Source organism: Plectropomus leopardus, chromosome 23 (assembly GCF_026936395.1).
Source record: "Plectropomus leopardus strain MGB_pleo_1.0 chromosome 23, ASM2693639v1, whole genome shotgun sequence".
NCBI lineage: Eukaryota > Metazoa > Chordata > Actinopteri > Perciformes > Serranidae > Plectropomus > Plectropomus leopardus.
This window is the reverse complement of record NC_142198.1, coordinates 18318094-18336021: the sequence shown is the minus strand read 5'-3', so window position 1 is coordinate 18336021 and position 17928 is coordinate 18318094. Positions and strand designations below refer to the sequence as shown.

At 41.1% G+C, this 17928-nt stretch overlaps 1 protein-coding gene across 1 annotated transcript; it reads left to right on the top strand.

The window, feature by feature from the left end:
• Positions 1–6284: 6284 nt before the first annotated feature.
• ajuba (ajuba LIM protein) lies at positions 6285–17731 on the top strand. Its single transcript, XM_042512343.2, has 8 exons — positions 6285–8886; positions 12990–13091; positions 13953–14020; positions 14120–14182; positions 14974–15104; positions 15465–15516; positions 15786–15854; positions 17170–17731. Exons 1-8 carry the CDS (start codon positions 7323–7325, stop codon positions 17299–17301), a joined length of 2181 nt encoding a protein of 726 aa, XP_042368277.1. The 5' UTR covers positions 6285–7322; the 3' UTR covers positions 17302–17731.
• The last annotated feature ends 197 nt before the right edge of the window (positions 17732–17928 follow it).

Here is a 17928-nt window from a genome sequence, read left to right as displayed (position 1 = left end):
TTAAAGTTACCTGGCACTCTTATTTGTCCTTAAAAACTTATTTTGCACTGCAGAATTATTATAGATTTCGAAGAGAAAAAAAATAGTTGTTATTAGTAGGCCCGCTGAGTAAAAGGAGAATACTTTACAAATGTTATTATTAGAAAATAAATCAAAAAAGCATGTACACCTAGACAACAATTCCTGGATGAGAGAAAACAACAGTAGAAAAAAACAAAGTCTGCACATTAGATTATGCTCTCATAAATATTTAATATAATTATTTTGCTATTTAACAGAAAACTGATGAAGAGCATAGCTTGAAACATCACTTTGGTGGTTGTTGTATTTAGTATTTATGGGAGCATTATCTAGTGTGCAGACTTTTTTTTTTTTTTACGAATGCTGTCATTAAACATTTATTGACTTAAGTTTTGGGGGAAAAAGTTTGATGTTTTTTTATTTTATATTTTATTTTTGATTTATGATGTAAACGCCTTTACTTTTGCCAAGACAGAAGGCTTTTATATCTCTTTTTTGTTTTTACTTAACAGCACACCTGCTTCTGTCAAGATGCAGCTGTAACACCTGACTTCCCCTCAGAGGATCAGTAAAGGCTTTTCTTATCTTATCTTAATTCAGTTGTTCAAACCTGTTTCCCTTCTTACTTGCTTTTTATTTCAAAAATCAATAAACAAAAATACACAATGGTAAAGCCCCACATGCCACATATATGTGTGGTCTGCTCTGTTTTGTAAATTATGGGAACTTTGACAGATTTTTGTCTTCTTTTTGCTGCTGCATTTTCTTAAATTGAACAAGTTACATGTTGTATGTATTTTGATGTAAAGTTGACCTTGAATGAATCATATTATAAAACTGCCCTGCATTACTTTTCAGCCGTGTTTGAGGGAAACATGTTGTTATCTAACATGTTATCTGTGATGAGTCCACAGTGGAGAAGAAACGAGCTGTTAGGGATTCCCCTAAAGCATTAAAGGAGCACTCTGCTGATTTTACACTTTAAAGTCAAGTGACTAGTCAGAGTTTCAGCCTGTTAAAACAGTTGTGTGTGTCCTGAGGGATGAGTGTTGTCAAGTCTGAGAAAATTACACATGATGATGTCATAGTGACTTCATTTCGGTTTGAGACTGAGAGACTGAAAAGCTTTGAAAGACAGGTAATTATCTGATGCAGTATTTCCTAAACCCTTTTCCACATTTGACCCTTTAAATAATGTAATGTCTATTTGTGACTCATCTATTTCTATTTTTAGAGGTCTGAAGTGGTCACAATGTCCAAAATATCACAAGAAAATAGCACAATTTGGGGAAAAAAGCAGGCTTATAAGTACAATGTGGGGTAACAGAATTTTATTTTCTTTCTTGTATTTTCCTCAATTATCTTGTGACCCCTTAGACTTTTTTTAGGAGGGGGACCCATTGGGTGATCCGAGCATAGGCTTTGGATCAACAATGCTATAAAGAAAACATACCAGGCACAATCCCAGGGTCCCAGAGTGTCAGGGGGCCAACATTACCAGCAAAATGTCACTCAAATCAGCACAGTCCACCCTGGAAAAGACACAAAATGACCACAGAGATGCAAAGGAACTTCAAAGAGACAAAAAAGTAGCTAAAAGAGACAAAAAAATAGCTAGAAGAGACACAAAACAACCAAAAAAAGACACTAAATTATTTCAATGTGACACAAAATGATTATAAAAACACAAAAACGGACCAAAAAAGTGACAAAATTATGTCAGAGACACAAAAAGGAATAGAAAATACAGCAATGACAAAGATTTTTTTTATCTCAGGTATAAAATGACAACAAAAAGACACAAATGACCACAAAAGACACAAAATTACCTCAAAGAGACATTAAAAAAGACCAAAAAAATTAACCCAAAGTTACCCCACAGTAAAAATGATTACAATAAACACACAAAATGGCTAAAAAAAAAACACCTACAAAAACAACAACAAGAAAAAACACCTCAAAGTCTTGCTCTGTGGTGTTGGGCCATTTTGCCTATTTGTATCCAGGGGTCCATCGTATCATAATCCACCCATGAATCCAGGGTTTTTTTTCCAAGCTTGACCCATAATTTGGACTCAAATTTAGGATATCAGCTCTTCAATTTGACTTTTTATTTCAATATTAGCTCAGTACTTAAACACTGGCGGGCCTCCTTTGAGTTGGGTGACACAGCTTTCTTGTGAAATTACTCAAATCATGACATTTACCCAGAATAATTACACAGATCATTGCTGCGGGCTATTTAAGGTAAAGGTCATGTTTGCATGTCTGCCCTTTGAAGAAATAATTACACAAATTCACAATGGGGGGGGGGGGGGGTTGAGATAGATGGTGCAGGAGCAGACTTGGTTTAGTATTTATCTGAAAATATGTGAAATGCAGACAGAGCACAGCCGCTCTCAGCTCTTCAAAGTATTGTTTTTGTATGAAGTGCTCCGCTACTAAGCCCTGAAGAATTTCTCTGTTAGCTTTTCAGGCAAGTTCCCACTCGCAGCCTGTGTGAGGTAAACGCCAGAGTCTGCAGAGGCTGCTGCAGGGACTCCGGTGAACCGCAGGGGCCATGAAAGGCTCCATATGGACTGGAGGGGGCTCCGGGCCAGATAAAAAAGCCGGTGGGTCTATTTAAACACGCCACGCCAAACACACAGTCACTTTTTCAGGGCTTGTTGTGTTTTTGGTGTGTCCGTTAACTCCCACAAAAACGGCCGGAACCAGGGCTGACTAATGCCGGCCAGTCCTGAAATAGTAGCGGGATGTTTACCCTGAATCTTCCTTGGAGAACTCAGACACGCCGAAAAAATTCACCAGCCGCATCACCACGCCGTGTCCCTCCGCGCATTCCACAGGCTGGTGGTACAATAAAGTAGTGCCGTTGCCCTAAACGACGCTGTTTTGAATGATTTATGTGTTGCTGTTGTTATTTTTTGTAGATTCTCTATCTTTTTTTAAAATGTGTTTCTTTGAGGTAATTTTGTATCTTTTTTTCATTTAATGTGCTTTTTGTAGTCATTTTTTTTTACAGTCTAGTATTTGGTCTGAATATTTGTTTTTAAAGAAAAACGCATCTCTTTACTTTGATAAGCTCCAACTTAACGGCTTTGTAGTAAAATGTTTTATTTTCCTTTTTTTGCATTTAATACACTATTTTTCCTTTATTTTTATGAATGTTATCTCAGTGAGTTTTATTTTCCATCCTATATTATTTAGCATTTTGTCCTTTCTGGTTTTTTATCTTTATTTTTGATCTTACTTTTACTAATGTTTTAAGTGGGTCTCATCCATGTGAAGATGCATTTTACCTATTTTGTTCTGATCTTGTTTTATTTTTACTTGCAGGTTTTTATTATGCCTGTATATTATTACTCCAATGCATTACCCCCTGCATTATTTCCCCCAGTACTGTTCTCACTTACATTATTTCTCCAAATACCACTCTCCCTTACATGATAGCCCAAATAATGTTCTCCCCTACGTTTCCCCCTTTCTTGCAGTTGAATTGTAGATTAAAGGAACCAACCAGAAACTAAAAATACTCACGTAAAGTACAAATGGCCTCGCTCACTTGAGTTACTGTACTTGGCAACTCTCCAACACTAGTTTAAAACATTAAAACATCTATAGTTAACATTAAATGCACAGAATTGGACAGAATACATTATCAAGACAGCAGCAGGCTTGGTTTTGGTTGTGATTTGGGGGTTACAGTTATGTGAGGAAAACAAAATAATGGCTTTTCTGAGAACAGATTTGTTTATAGCGGTGGTTTGGCTTGGCGGTCAGTTCAAAGTTAAAGCCTGCGCCAAGCCACAGCCACATGAATGCATCTGTATCCAGTGCTCGGTCATAATAAACATCAACTTAATGGTTAAAAGGATTTCAGAAATATGGATGTATTTAATCAAAGTGTTATAGATTACTTTTGCTTTTGTTCTTTGGGAATATTTTGACTCTAGTACTCAGAGGTGTAGACTCGAGTCACATGACTTAGACTCGAGTCACAAATTCAATAACTTTAGACTTGACTTCACAAACTCAAAAAAGACTTGCAGCTTGACTCGGACTGCAGTGGCTTGTGATTGCACCAGGACTTGAAAATACTTGATACCTTCACCCAAACACTAAGATTATGTTATTTAGAAAATGTGCCACACATCAAATAACTTTCCGTCATTTCCTGAATCAACAAATGTTATTAACTCCCTACAAGTCAACACTTAGTTCCTGAGATCGACCTTGTCTGAACCAATCCAACAGCATCTAGTCAGGTTTCAGGTGAGAATCAGAGGGAACAAATGTTAGAAATAAGAAGTTATACCAAAGACAATTTTGTTCATGACAAAAAAAGTAGTCAGCAAAGCATGAACTGTAAGCCTTTGCAAAATGTGTGGGTCTGAAAGTTACAACAGGAGACACAACAACTTCCAATACACTTGCTTTTATAAATAAATACAAATACTAAAAAACAAACGTGTTTAGGACTTGAAACTCAAAGTTTAAGACTTGGGACATGGCTTGGGACTTGTGTCAGGACTTGAAACTTACTTGTGATATGCATAACAAAGACTTGGTTCCTCCTCTGATATACTTTACCAGCTGCAGCATTAGTGATAATTATGCATGCATAACTATTAATAATCCAATCATACATTGTTTTTGACTCTACATAAAGAGTAGCCTACTTTTACTTTTGGTACTTTAAGAAGATCTATATATTTTGATACTAATGCCTTTGAATTTAGATTTTGAATGCAGGACTTGTTCGTTAACTATGCTGCTACTTTAACCCTCTAAATTATAATGCTGCCTCTTGGTAACATACTCATTTTTGGATGTTTACACTCACACAATACATCCTCACTTATGTTGCAATACCTTAATAAAGAGCAAGGGTCCAGGAAACCAAGAGTACTGTTAACATTATAGCATGACTTTCTGGAGGCCATGATGAGTCACTTTTTCGGTTTATGGTCTGAAAACATGGTACGGTGGAGAATTACTTAAAATTCTGTCTTTTTAATCTATTTTATAACAAAGACAACACCAAAAAGAAAAAAAAAACATTGCAAGCTTTTTTTCTTTTTTTTCTTTTTACCAACTGGCATCATAATGCGTACCATAGAGAAGGTTAACCAAAAGATCTGAATAACCTCTTCCGCCACTGTCAAACCCACACATTTTAAGCCAAAAATACTAAGGACATGACATCAGACTATGGCATTGGTAGGGTGAAGTCCTAACTGTGGAAACATCTATATTATGGTTTATATATGTTTATATTTTTATATATTTTTAACATAACTTAGATACAATGATAGATCCAAGAAACACTTGGCTACTTTTATTTTATTATTATTATTATTATTATTATTATTATTATTATTATTATTATTGTTATTATTATATTAATACTGGGGTTTTTTGTTTGCTGTTGTGTTTTTTCAGTGATCTGTTCTGATGACTCAAGTTTTCTTGTTTGTTTGTTTGTTTGTTTAGTCTCTATGACACAAGTGGCCTTAGGATTTGTAAGTCAAGACAACAAGCGCTGTCAAGTTTCATGTGTTTGAATTAGTGTTTTTTGGGGGACTGTAAAAAGTGTTATGTAATATGGATGCTATATGAAGTTGTAAAAATATGTCTCTGTAAAAGTAAAAAAAGTAAACATTAAAAGCACATTTTTAATATATTTTCTTTTTACATTATTATTTTGTTGTTAAGAGCCAGTGAATGGTTATTTTCTCCCTCAAATACTGGTTCCGAGATCAACGGTAAGTATTAATTTATTTCTTTTTTTAAAAATGCACCGTTATTATGGTGTTATAAAGAGCAGGTCTTGGCGGAGTGGGCACATCCTCTCAGGGAGTTTTGAATGACGAAACAGCCATGGCTGGTGGAAAGGTGTTCCGGCGCTGTGGGGGAAACGAGCCGCCGCTGACTGATAAAGGAGCAGTGACGCGTCAAGTTGAAACGAACGATGGAACGCGAACGTTCTAGCGTTCCATGATTCCACCTTCAAAATAAAAGCCAACACACTGCCGCTTTCGAAAAAAGTACGCGAACGAACACAAATATCGATGTTATTAACTATTAAAACGTGTTTGAATATTAAGTGAGTGTAAAATAGTTTAGATGAAACAAAAATAAAGCGATACCACGGATCTTTTTTTAGGGTTTTGTTTTGTTTAAAAATGACCGTTTGAGGGGAGGAGTTAATTTTGACAACCCATAACCGGAACTAGCCTCCTCCGCTTTAGCTCGCTCGACACTTGTGAAAAAAAGAGGGGGGAGGTAAGTAATTATTTAGGGGGAAGAAAGAAAGAAACAAAGTTGTCGACCGTGCAATGCACACGGGGAGGGATTTTATTTATCTCGAGCGACTCGTTTAGACCAGCACCGGTCTGCTGGGATGTAACTGTAACGGCGCACCGGTTTCCCCGCATTTCCTCCTCTCTCTCCAAACTTACGCTACTATTTCGCCGAGTCCCGGACAGGATTTCTGCTCTGAAAACGGGAATGATAAACGCAGTCGGACGGACTGAGGAGTTTAGCGAGTGCCGTATGTGTGTTTTCCGTTGCCCGAGTTAAATTTTAACGTATTATTTTGGAAAATTTCCGAGCGCATTTCGCTGTGAAATGAATGGCAGAAGTCGGGTGAGTGAGAATATCAGCCGGATTTATTTTCTTGTCTACACTGGACCCACATGAAGCGGTGATAGCCTTGAATCCCGCTTTTGCTTTTTGTGTTTTTTTTAAAAGGAAAATTTAAACGAAAAGACCGCACTGGATAACCAATTTAAACCCGACTTTACTTAAGTCTATTTTTAGAGTTAAACTCACAGCGAAGATGCAGATGTGTGGAGCCACATGAGGGTCCACAAAGGAGGCCCTCCACGACCATAGGTCACGCCGAAGTGTCCTGGATGTTTGTTTCTCTTGTTTCCTGTCTGGATTGACTTGAACTGTTAGTAACTGTGTAATAATCCGATGGATTCTGCCTCACCACAGCCTACCTGTGCCTGTGGATTTTCCACATGAGGGCAAACCAGATGACTCAGAGGACTTAAGTCATGTAACCACCCTGAAATGTCTTAAATGTCTAATTTATGTGTCTTGTATTTATTGCGTGTATATAAGGGTCATTTTTAAAGCTTTGTTTTAAGTTTCAAGTCCATTTATTTCACCTGTTGTAGCGAAAACTGTAGATTTACTTGAACATCTTTGTTCTGCTGTACATCTACCCACACTGTAATTTAAAGGGGGGGACTTGACTTTGCTCAGGCAGGTAAAAACACGACGGCTTCATCATGGACAGGCCGATAAGTAAACTTCTGGAGAAGTTAAAGCTAACGGACTCTGGCAGTGTGAAATTCAACAGTTCAAAGAAAAAACATGACGCTGCCAGCAACTCTAATAACAGCAACGCCAACGCTGGTATCTCTGGAGGCAGCGGTGGAGGCAGCGGTCTGCCACCAGCTCCCAGCGCTGCAGCTGCCTCGCCCTCAAGACCCGGCCAGTTCTCTCTTGCCTCTGCAACCACAAGTGATGTTTCAGCGAGTGGGAGAGGAGGAGGAGGAGGAGGAGGAGGGATGCCTCCCTCTCAGCTCCTCACCCCACCGCCGCCTTCCTCCTCGGTGGGTGCTATACCTCAAGATGGCGAGCAGCAACTTCACCCTTCCACCTTGGCACCACTGAGGCGCCGCTCCCCCCAGCAGCGAGCTTCCTGTTACCTGGGCGAAGGTGTGGACTCCCACCTGAGGCGTGAGTCAGGCCTGGGCCCTGAGTGTGACCCTCAAGGGGCGTTTGGCTCCAAGGCGTCCCTCAATCAACGGCGCTACTCCTTGGAGCTCCAGCAGCTGGTCAGACGGCAGCAGCTCCTCTCCCAGCCGCCGCCACTCTCTGTCCTTCCACCGTATCCTGCCTCCACGGGGTATGGGTCAGCTCCTAGAGGTAGTGGGGGCGGCTTGGCGGAGCCTGGCTACCTCTCTGAGCCAGAGAGGCACAAACGCCTCTCTCTCCAGGAGGCTCTGTTCTACAAACGCCTGAGCACTGGTAGTGAACTGTGGGAGAGCACCAGGCCGGCATCCCTCTCCCATCCGCCACATCGCACATCTGATGTGAGCGGAGGTGTCGGAGGGGGTTTCTTCTACCCCCCAGGACCTACCCTGAGCCCATGCTCGTCGTTCAGCCTCCAGGAGTCGGTGCTGGTGAGCCCCAGGTCCAGCTTCGCCTCCAGCACGGCCAGCGGCGGCGGCGGAGGAAGCCCCATGGGGAGCCGCTGCAGCAGCAACCGGACCAGCGGCATCAGCCTGGGCTATGACTCTCGCTACTCTGCCTCTGGAGGCCTCCCTCCTCAGCAGCAGTCCCCCTCCATGCAGACAGGGGGCTCTGCAGCTAGTTACGGCCCCCCGGGCAGGGCCGGAGTGACCCCCGTGGAGGCCTGGACTCAATACCTGGAGGGAGGGATGCGTCCAGGGACCTATGATAGTCGACACTCCTACCCACCTGCTGTTGGAAGTCCAGGAGCGGCGTGCTACCAGGCTGGCCCCGATTGGTGGGACGAGCAGCAGGCAGGAGTGAGAGGCAAAGAGGGGGCCGTGATGGGAGACAGGGCCCGATACTCGGACCTGCCCGGCACCATGTACCAGGAGGAGCTGACCCGGCTTCTGCTGAGAGATGCTGCTCTGGCAGGTGGGGGGTACCCGGAGGGCCTGATGCTGAAGGATCAGTCTCTGGCTTTGACGGCTCTGTCCAAGCCGAGCACGACGACGTTGGGGCCTTGCTCTGCTGGAGGACCGGTCAAACCTCAGGAGGATCCAGGAGTCGGAGGAGCTGGGAGGGAGGCCGCGGAGAACCGCCAGGAGTTCTTTGGTGAGGTCCTTTTTTTAAATTTTGATTTTATTTTATTTGAAATTTTAATCAACAAGAACAGAAAGAGAAAAAAAGACAAAACATGCACACACACAGAGAAAAAAACAACAGAGACTACTTATTATTATCTTATTAACAGAGATTTAGTGTCAGAGCTGCATTTAAAGGGATACTTTGCTGATTTTCAACCAGCTTTGTATCAAAACAATGTGGACAGTATGTGTAAATGAACTGCGGTAAACTTCCAGTCATCTAACGAGTGCCTAAATATCCCCCCTCTGCCAACAGCGAAACTCTGCCGGGTACTTTACGTCTACTACTGGCTGTACTTCTGTATTTACCGTTTACTCACCAACAAAGACACCACGACACAAAGAGCATAAACTGATCAACACACTTACCTGCCCCGTTCTCTCTTTGTCGCTCAGACTCGGACCGAAATCTGATCGAACAGTAAAACTAGGCAGCACTAACTGAATATAAAACAAGATGATATAACTCCACTGCCCATTTCAGGAACATTTTTAACACCTTATTAAGATGTAATAGCAAGATATTGTCAACAGGAAGTCGGCGCCATGTTGCTTCCTGCACAGTGGAAACCGAGGCCTAAAAAACTGAGCTCAAACAAAACTAAGCAGCGAAGATAAAACAGGGTTCCTGCAGATCCTTAAAAAGCCTTAAAAGGCATTGAATTAATTAATCTAAAAATGAAGCCTTAATTTGGATAAAAATGCTTTACATAACTCTTTCAAAAGTTTTAAAAAAGTCCAATACTGAAATTTGAGTTGTAGTTGGATTAGAGCTAGTCACCTAAATAAAGGAGGCTCCATAAGGTTTCACTGTGATGTGTCCAAGGTCAGCTCAGTAAAACGACTATTAGACAGTTATTTGGGTGAGAAATTTGTTGTCCGAGCAATATAAAATAGACATTAGAGATGGAATTACAACCTTTTTAACATCTTATCATGAGCTCTAATAATCCTATAATAGCCTACACAGTTAAAACCACTGATGCCAAGATTTTTAAAAGTAAATATTTTAATTAAGATACAATAATTTATTTCCTAATCACTAAAAACACGACTTAAAGTAACAGTTAAACCAGTTCTGTTGACGTGTTGTCGCCTCGTCTTTCCACCAGATAGTAAAAAAGTTTTGAAGAGGACTCAGATGGTAAAGGAGTCTCCATAATATAATCAATAAAAAATGAATGATCCCCATCTCCAGCGAGGACACCTTTAATATAGCTTAAATTCTTCAAGACAAATTGTAAAATCACATCCCTAATTTGTGCCGGTGCCGTCACTATTCATGCACGGCATCCCATGCATTCATAAGCGAGCGGCCAGCAGCCGCCCTCACTGTGTTATTATTGTCCCCCTCGCCGCCTGGTGTCAGATCACAGGTTTCTCTCTAAATGAAAGGGTTAGATGGATGGATGCACGGATTAATAGTTGAAAGAGTGTATGGATGGATGGTACCTGCAGAGACATGCAGGAGTGCAGCATGCAAAGCATAAAGGAGGTTAAAAAAAGAGTGCTCTGGCTTCAGAAACTGATCCAGGCAAGTAGAAGAAAGAAGAAAAGAACATGTAGGACAGATGTGCGTACTCTCATTCAGGTTCACACCTGTAGCCAAAACATCAGCTGATGGTTCAGACAGGCAGTTTGCAACACTGAGGTGCACATGGAGGGCTAATGCAGCGTATCTACATGGCCATTAAACTGCAAAATTCTGCTGTAACGCTCAGACGCAAATTACATGGTTCCATATAAACATAGCTCCGACCATTACTGTGAGTCACACAAGATTAGGGCTCAGGATCTGTGTGTGTGTATTGTTTCTCTGTGGCAGGGTGTGTTTCCCCCGAGTGACTTCAGGCCACAGTAACGCAGTGTGTGTGTGTGTGTGAGTCATGTGTGCGTCCTGGTGTGTGTAATGCTGCCTTGGCGTGTGCTGGGGCGGTGTGCTGTAGCCTGTTTTTCTGCTCAGGTATGCGTGCCCGGAGGGGACATACAATACTGTACTCCTCTCAGCCATTAGGAAGAAATCAGAAGCTCTGAGCCGTGAAAACAGACGCCCTGAGCTCAGCAGACACACGCGTACACACACCTATATTAAAACTGAATGGCTTGAATTAAATTAGTAGAATAATGACTAAAAAAAACGAAAAAATAAATAGCTTTTGTTTCAGAAACCGAGAAATGTAGAGCTAGAATCAAAGTTAATCCACTAAAAAAAAAAGAAAAGAAAAGCAATTACTGTTTATTTTGTCCCACAACTTTAAAAGAATACACACAAAACTACTGGGGTAATATATCTTCTTTTGCCCCTGAAAAATCCCTGAATGCTATCCTAGTTATTTAGCTCCACGGCAATCTTTTCTATATGTAGCAGCTTCAGACATTTAAATTTAAAGCCCAGAGTTTGAGTCTTGGCCGTTTCTTGGTTTCTGGCTTTGGCAGAGACTCATGCCTGTTCCTAAATATCGAAACGGACCGTCCAAAGAGTGTAGGAATTCTTGATTTGTGTGGCACTCCCTGAGCCACATTAGAAAGGAAAAAACACAGGCGGATCCTTAAATAGATCACAGAAACGCAGTAGCTCGGACCACCACACCACTTTTTCCACTTTACATTCAGAGCCCCGGCTGAGCATGTACTTAGACTAAACTGTACTCTGTTAGATGACACAGAGAAGTTAGCTGGTTGTAGAGGCTGACAGGCTTTAAAGGGGACCTATTTTGCTTTTTTTTCAGGTTCATGCATGGGTTTTGGGTTTCTACTAGAACATATTTACAAGCTTTAATGGCCAAAAATGATTTTATTCTCCTCAAACACCTGTCTGAAACACCTTTTTTTAGCTCCTATCTTTTTAAGTCCCCCTCCCGAAAAAGCCCAGTCTACTCTCATGGCTTTGAGGCCAATTTTTCAGTGTCCAAATTATAACGTGCGGTTCTGTCACATTTTTCCCATACAGAGTTACGCTGTGAAAGAGACGTCTGTAAATCAGTGGAAAAATTTTTAGCATTACAGCCGTCACAAGATAAGAATTTGATCCATTCGGTGCAATAACATTTGGATAGTCTAGGTAAACTGCACAGTTAAATCATTTTATCCCGAGTTAGCAGAGGGCTATACCCGAAGTAAGCGGCTCAGTCACTAAAAGTGTTTCACGCGCTCGCTCCATGGGCCCCACGATTCAGAAGATCTGGGGTTTCTTATACTAGGGGAGCTTTTTTGGCTTCACCGAACTTTAATAGGAATTAACGGAGCCCTACTTCCAGCGTTGTTTCCAGTTCTACATCCATTGTGTCTCTGCGCCATCATTGCCACCGGGGAACGACGTAAACGGAGAACAGCAAAACTTCCTACATGAAAAATCACGAATAAAAGCTTGACAACACAGCTTAATATGTTGCAGCCCAATCTGAAATCAGGGAGAAATGAACAATATTGGCATATTATTTGACGCCAAACTGAACAAAAGGTGAAAAGGAGCTGAAAGGTGTGTTTGTTGTTTGGTTAACATCAAAATGTGGCCAGAAAGTGGCAGCTTAGCATTTGTGGTATTGACTTTAAATGGAGGGAAACAATTATCTGCCATAAAAAGATGATATGAAGGAAGCTGCAAAGGTGATAATGTTTGTAATTTACTATTTTCGTTCCCTGGGGTAGTTGAGGCCCCCAACATCAAGCAAAAAAAACCCAAAAAAACAGCAATCTCATATAATCTCCAAATTGCTCCAATTGTGGGGTTTAAAGCCAAATTTAAAGGTAAGTCTCAAAAACTCCAGAAGAAAGAGTCGTTTATTTTCTGGAATGGAAAGTCAGATCCGGTGGAGTTTCCCCTCAAATAACAGAGCTCCACCGGAGACTCCCGGGTGGATGAGCAAACAGGCTGGCATGGCTAACTGGGTTTGAACTGTGTGAAAATCCCCTAGGTGGTGCGAACGAGAGGATTTACAAGTGTTGACACTTTGTGTGGAGTTGGATTTCAGACACATCCTCCTGGAATGCGTCGTAAACGAAGTGTTAAGAGCCGCCGAGCGATTACTCTCGACTAAATGCATGTTGTGTTTTCCCCCACTGTGCCGGCAGGGACCTGTGAGAAGTGTGGGAAAGGCGTGTACGGGGCGGATAATGCCTGCCAGGCGCTTGATAGCCTCTATCACACACGCTGCTTCACCTGTGTGTCCTGTGGTAAGTACCCCCCACCGCGGGACAAATCTGGCCCCCGATAGGGTGCCGGGTGGCCCCCAAACCGTTTTCTAATTAGAAATAAAAACTAAGTGATTCACACTGGGAATTATGTCTGTACTTTTAGTATACATAAGGTGTCAGAGTGCACAAAACAGCATCAAAATAGAGCTTGTTTGTCAGAAAAAGTGCTATTGGAGGATCTTGTGCACCCGTCCACAGAGGTCCTAGCTAATCCCCCAAATGTAACCCTAACCCTAGAAATGTCCCAAAATCTAAGAAATGTCCTCATATTGTAGAAATCCTCTCAAAATATAAAAATGTCCTATAATTCTAAAAATGTCCTAAAATCCTCGAAACAAACTAAAATCCGAGATATGTCCTGAATTCCTAGTAACATCCTGAAATCCAAAAAAATGTCCTCAAATCCAAGAAACTTCCTAAAACCCTTGAAACATCCTAAAATCCTAGAAATGTCCTAAAATCAGACAAATGTCTTTAAATCCTAGAAATGTCCTAAAGTCCCAGAAATGTCCTAAAATCCTTGAAATGCTCTAAAATCCCAGAAATGTCCTAAAATCCTAGAAATGCCCTAAAGTCCCAGAAATACCCTAAAATCCTAGAAATGTCCTAAAATCCCAGAAATGCCCTAAAATCCTAGAAACATGTATGGGGCTGCTGCGACTGGCCCCTGGCCTCCTGCCAGTTTGCAAAGTGGCCCCTGAACAAATAAGGTTGAGGGTCCCTGGTCTTGAGACAACAATCATTTAAAGAATCATGAATTTCACCGACACCTTCTCCAAACTGCATTTTGAACCATTTGCGATTTTGGGCGCTGAGTCAAACGTCTCTCTCCCTCTGCAGGACGCACCCTGAGAAACAAGGACTTCTACAATGTCAACGGCTCTGTGTACTGTAAAGAGGATTACATGGTGAGAGTCGAGGTCAAGGCGTGTTTTGTCATCCGCACACACACTCGGAGTCAGAGGATTGATTTTCGGCTAATGGTAATCTCTGTGTTGTAATTACAGTTTTCAGGATTCCAGGCTGCTGCTGAGAAGTGTAGTGTGTGTGGCCACCTTATTCTCGAACAGGTGAGCGCTGCGTGTGTGTCACATTAACACTTGGGATTATGCTAGATTTAAAGGGAATATGCTTTAACCCTAACCTTACCCTGCCCTCTGTAATTTTTGGTTATTTGCGTCCCGTGTTTCCCAGCACCCCCCCGGGAGAACAGAGAAATTCAGTGACGTCTTTTGGCTCCTCTTCAGGTTCCCACGGCAGATTTTCAGTGGAATGTTTGCCTTAGCTTTTTTTTTTCCTCGATAAAGAAATGAGGCTCTGTGGTGATTATCTGAAAACATTTTACCATATTTGAACCACATAAGACCCAAAATATAAATAGAAAGCTCACAGTGAGTGTGAGATCCACAGGCTGCCACTTGTGTGTCATTTCAACGGCTTAACCACGAGTTTTATAAACGCGGGTTTGTGCGACGGTTTTGAGGGGAAAACGCACTTTTATAATTTGATGCTGAATTATAAATGTTGCTGCATATAGTGAAGTTGTCCATAATAATAATAATAATAATAATAAATAAATAAGTATAATTCCCTCACATGATGTTTGGTGAAGTATTTTCTCTCACCGGCGCCTGAAAATATGAGTACAAATCACAATTAATAAAAGCAGAAATGTCTCTATACTTACGTATATTCCGCACATATACAGCACATGTATATCTACACGCACATATATACAGTCTACGTTCTGCTATCTGTGGATATATTCCATAAAATACACCGCTCAAGAGGAAAACCAAAGAAAACATGTTATTTTTTTTAAATTACTTCAATAATTATAGTTTTTGGGTTTTTTTCTCAGATCCTGCAGGCTCTCGGGAACTCGTACCATCCCAGCTGTTTCCGCTGTGTGGTTTGCTCCAAGGTTCTGGACGGGGTGCCGTTCACCGTGGACCATCAAAGCAGCATCTACTGCGTGGCCGACTACAACAAGTGAGACACTTAAATAAGGCTGCAACCTACGATTTTTCCATATTCGATTAATCTGCCAATTATTTTTAATCTGATAATCAAATTTTCACACTCAAGAAGCATGAAACCAGTAAATGTTTGGCTTTTTTTAGTGTAAAATTTACTAAAAAAATGATTTGATGATGAAAAAAGTTGGCAGTTTTCTGTTGATAAACTTGCTTCCTGGTGTTTTTGTCTCTTTTTGGGACGTTGTGTAATTTCGTTTTTTGCATGTGTAACATTTGAAGAATTTCTGTTACTCATCCAGCTTCCTTCTTTACTCAAACTGTGTGAGCGCTGCTGGTTTCTAAGGCAACTAAACTTTCTCCTGTCGCCCTGCAGAGCGTTTGCCCCGAAGTGCGCCGCCTGTTTACAACCCATCCTACCTACTGAGGTGAACATATAAGTGTGTTTGTGAATATAAGCTGGAGCATTTTCTTATTTGTCTTGTGCTTAACCTTGAACGTTAAATGTGAGTAAATTTAACTTCAACAGTTTCCAAAGTTTTACATGATTTGTAACACAGAAGAGTTTGAAGCAATCACAGAAAACTGTTTTAAAATCAGATTATCTCGCTGTCATGTGTGGTGATTCACTTTTCTTTTAAAAACAGAAAATGAAAGTATGACTACACCTTTGTCTCCCTGCTGTTTTGTGTCTCAGGGCAGTGAGGAGATCCTCAGGGTCGTGTCTATGAACAAAGACTATCACTTTGAGTGCTACCACTGTGAGGTGAGCGATCTTCAGCTGATAATCCCAAATTTATTTTATCCCAGTGTCCTAAAATAGCACATTTAATGCAGCAAATCTTAGTTCAAGGAGCAGTGTGAAGGATTTTGGGGTATCTAGTGATGAGGATTGCAACCAGCTGAAACTTCACCCGTGAACTTTTGTTTTTGTTTTTTTTTTCATTTCGAGGAGCTGAATTGTCCATAGAGGTCTCGTCCTTTGCAAAATAAACAGGGTGCATAATTGAAACTGGTTAAGAAATTATGCCCATTTACGTAGCGTTTTTAAGGCGGGAATATTGCGCCGTTATGCTGCCTGATTAGGCGAGCTTCCGCGACAAAAATTAAGCGATATTTTCGCACAGTTGCGAGATGACTGTGTTTCCACTGAGTGATGTTATGCTGCTTATTCTCTCTCGATAATATTCCCAGAAGCACGACAATGGATGCTCAAAACATCAGCTGGTTAATTTCTCCTGCAGCCACCGCACTACCCGTCATCATTTCCAGTTTTGCACCTTATACGTAGGAGCGGCCACGCAAGAGGGATTTCTGGGAGGTGATAGTCCACGATTTCACAGAGGAATTGTGGATTCAAAACTAAACGCTCAAGTTTTGCAGAGTTATGTGATGCAATAACAGCTCTTGTAGCGCCTGCTGCATCATGAGGGAGCCTCATCCTACCGATGAGCACATAGCCAAATGTGCTAATGTGACCTTTAAAAGCCAAAAAAAGGGCAGTTTTGCAAAATATGGCTCTTTTGAAATACTACCTCATGCAAACGCAAAAGCTTTTTGCAATAAATGAGTTTTTTCAAAATTGCCATGTTTCCATTAGGCGTATTTTATCTTGTCAATTTGTGCAATTTGGGGGTTATTGGAACACGCCCTCTGTGCTGTATGAAAGGTTCAAACGTGGAATGGGTTTACAGAGCTGTCTCGCCTTTAAACTCGCAGCGGAGGTGGCAAAACAGTGCCGAAACGACACCTCTGTTGAAGGGCCAGCTGGCAGGACGGGTTCATAGATGTATTAAAGAAAGTGTGGATACAGTGTTGGAGGCGGGGCCTATTCATGTGTGTATGTTCCAACTTCTGAAAGGTTTTTATTATAAATGCATATCGGTTTAATTAATACTAATAATCTTTATCAACAACGATTCCTATTTTCAGGTCAATATACACTAAAGAAATCATATTTCTGCCAATTTATCGACCTAAATCCAACACAGCGGACCTTTAAGTTGTGAAGCGCGTTGACGGCTGACCTCACTTCCTCTGTGTGCATTCCTGTCCTTATCTGCGTCTCTTTCCCCCCTCAGGAGTGCGGTAAACAGCTCTCAGATAAGCCCGGCTCGCAGTGCTTCCCCCTGGACTCTCATCTCCTCTGCCACTCCTGTCACATGAGCCGAGCGTGCGCCACACACAACATTCCCCCTCACAACACACACTGATCAGCGCCTACGCAGCTGTGGACGTTTCTGAAGAAAGCTGGCCTGAACATGCTGTCACTCTTTAACGTGCTTTTTCTCCAGATGAAACTGCTGATGTTCAAACATTTCAACTGATTCTTCCTGTCTTCGGGTCAGTGCCTTTTTGTCACATGTACTGCCTGCTGTACTGTTACTGTACCATAGTTATAAGGGAACGGGAAAGAAACTACTGCTTTTTTAAAAATTTTACCCCAGTGTGGCTACTGTTTGCTGTAGAAGAACAAGGGATTTTGCTAAAAAACTGTTTTGTAAATATATTATCGCTAGCAAACATTTTGCACTTAAGTTTGACTTTACTGTAAGAGATTTGTTTCGTGAATCTGTACAATTTGGGGAAAAACATTACTGTAATTTCTGTATGTTGTAATAAATATTTTCATTTGTGTTCAGATTATGGTCTACTTCTGCCTAATATATATGTAAAAAAATACTTTTAACCCCTTTGAAAACCAGGGAAAATTGGCTTGATTACTTTTGAAACATTCAGAGGACGACAAGAAATTCAGCAAGAAATTTATAAAAAGTTACAAGAAAATAACCTGGAAAAAAAAGCACAAAAAAAAAATTGAAAAAAAAAAGAAAATGAAC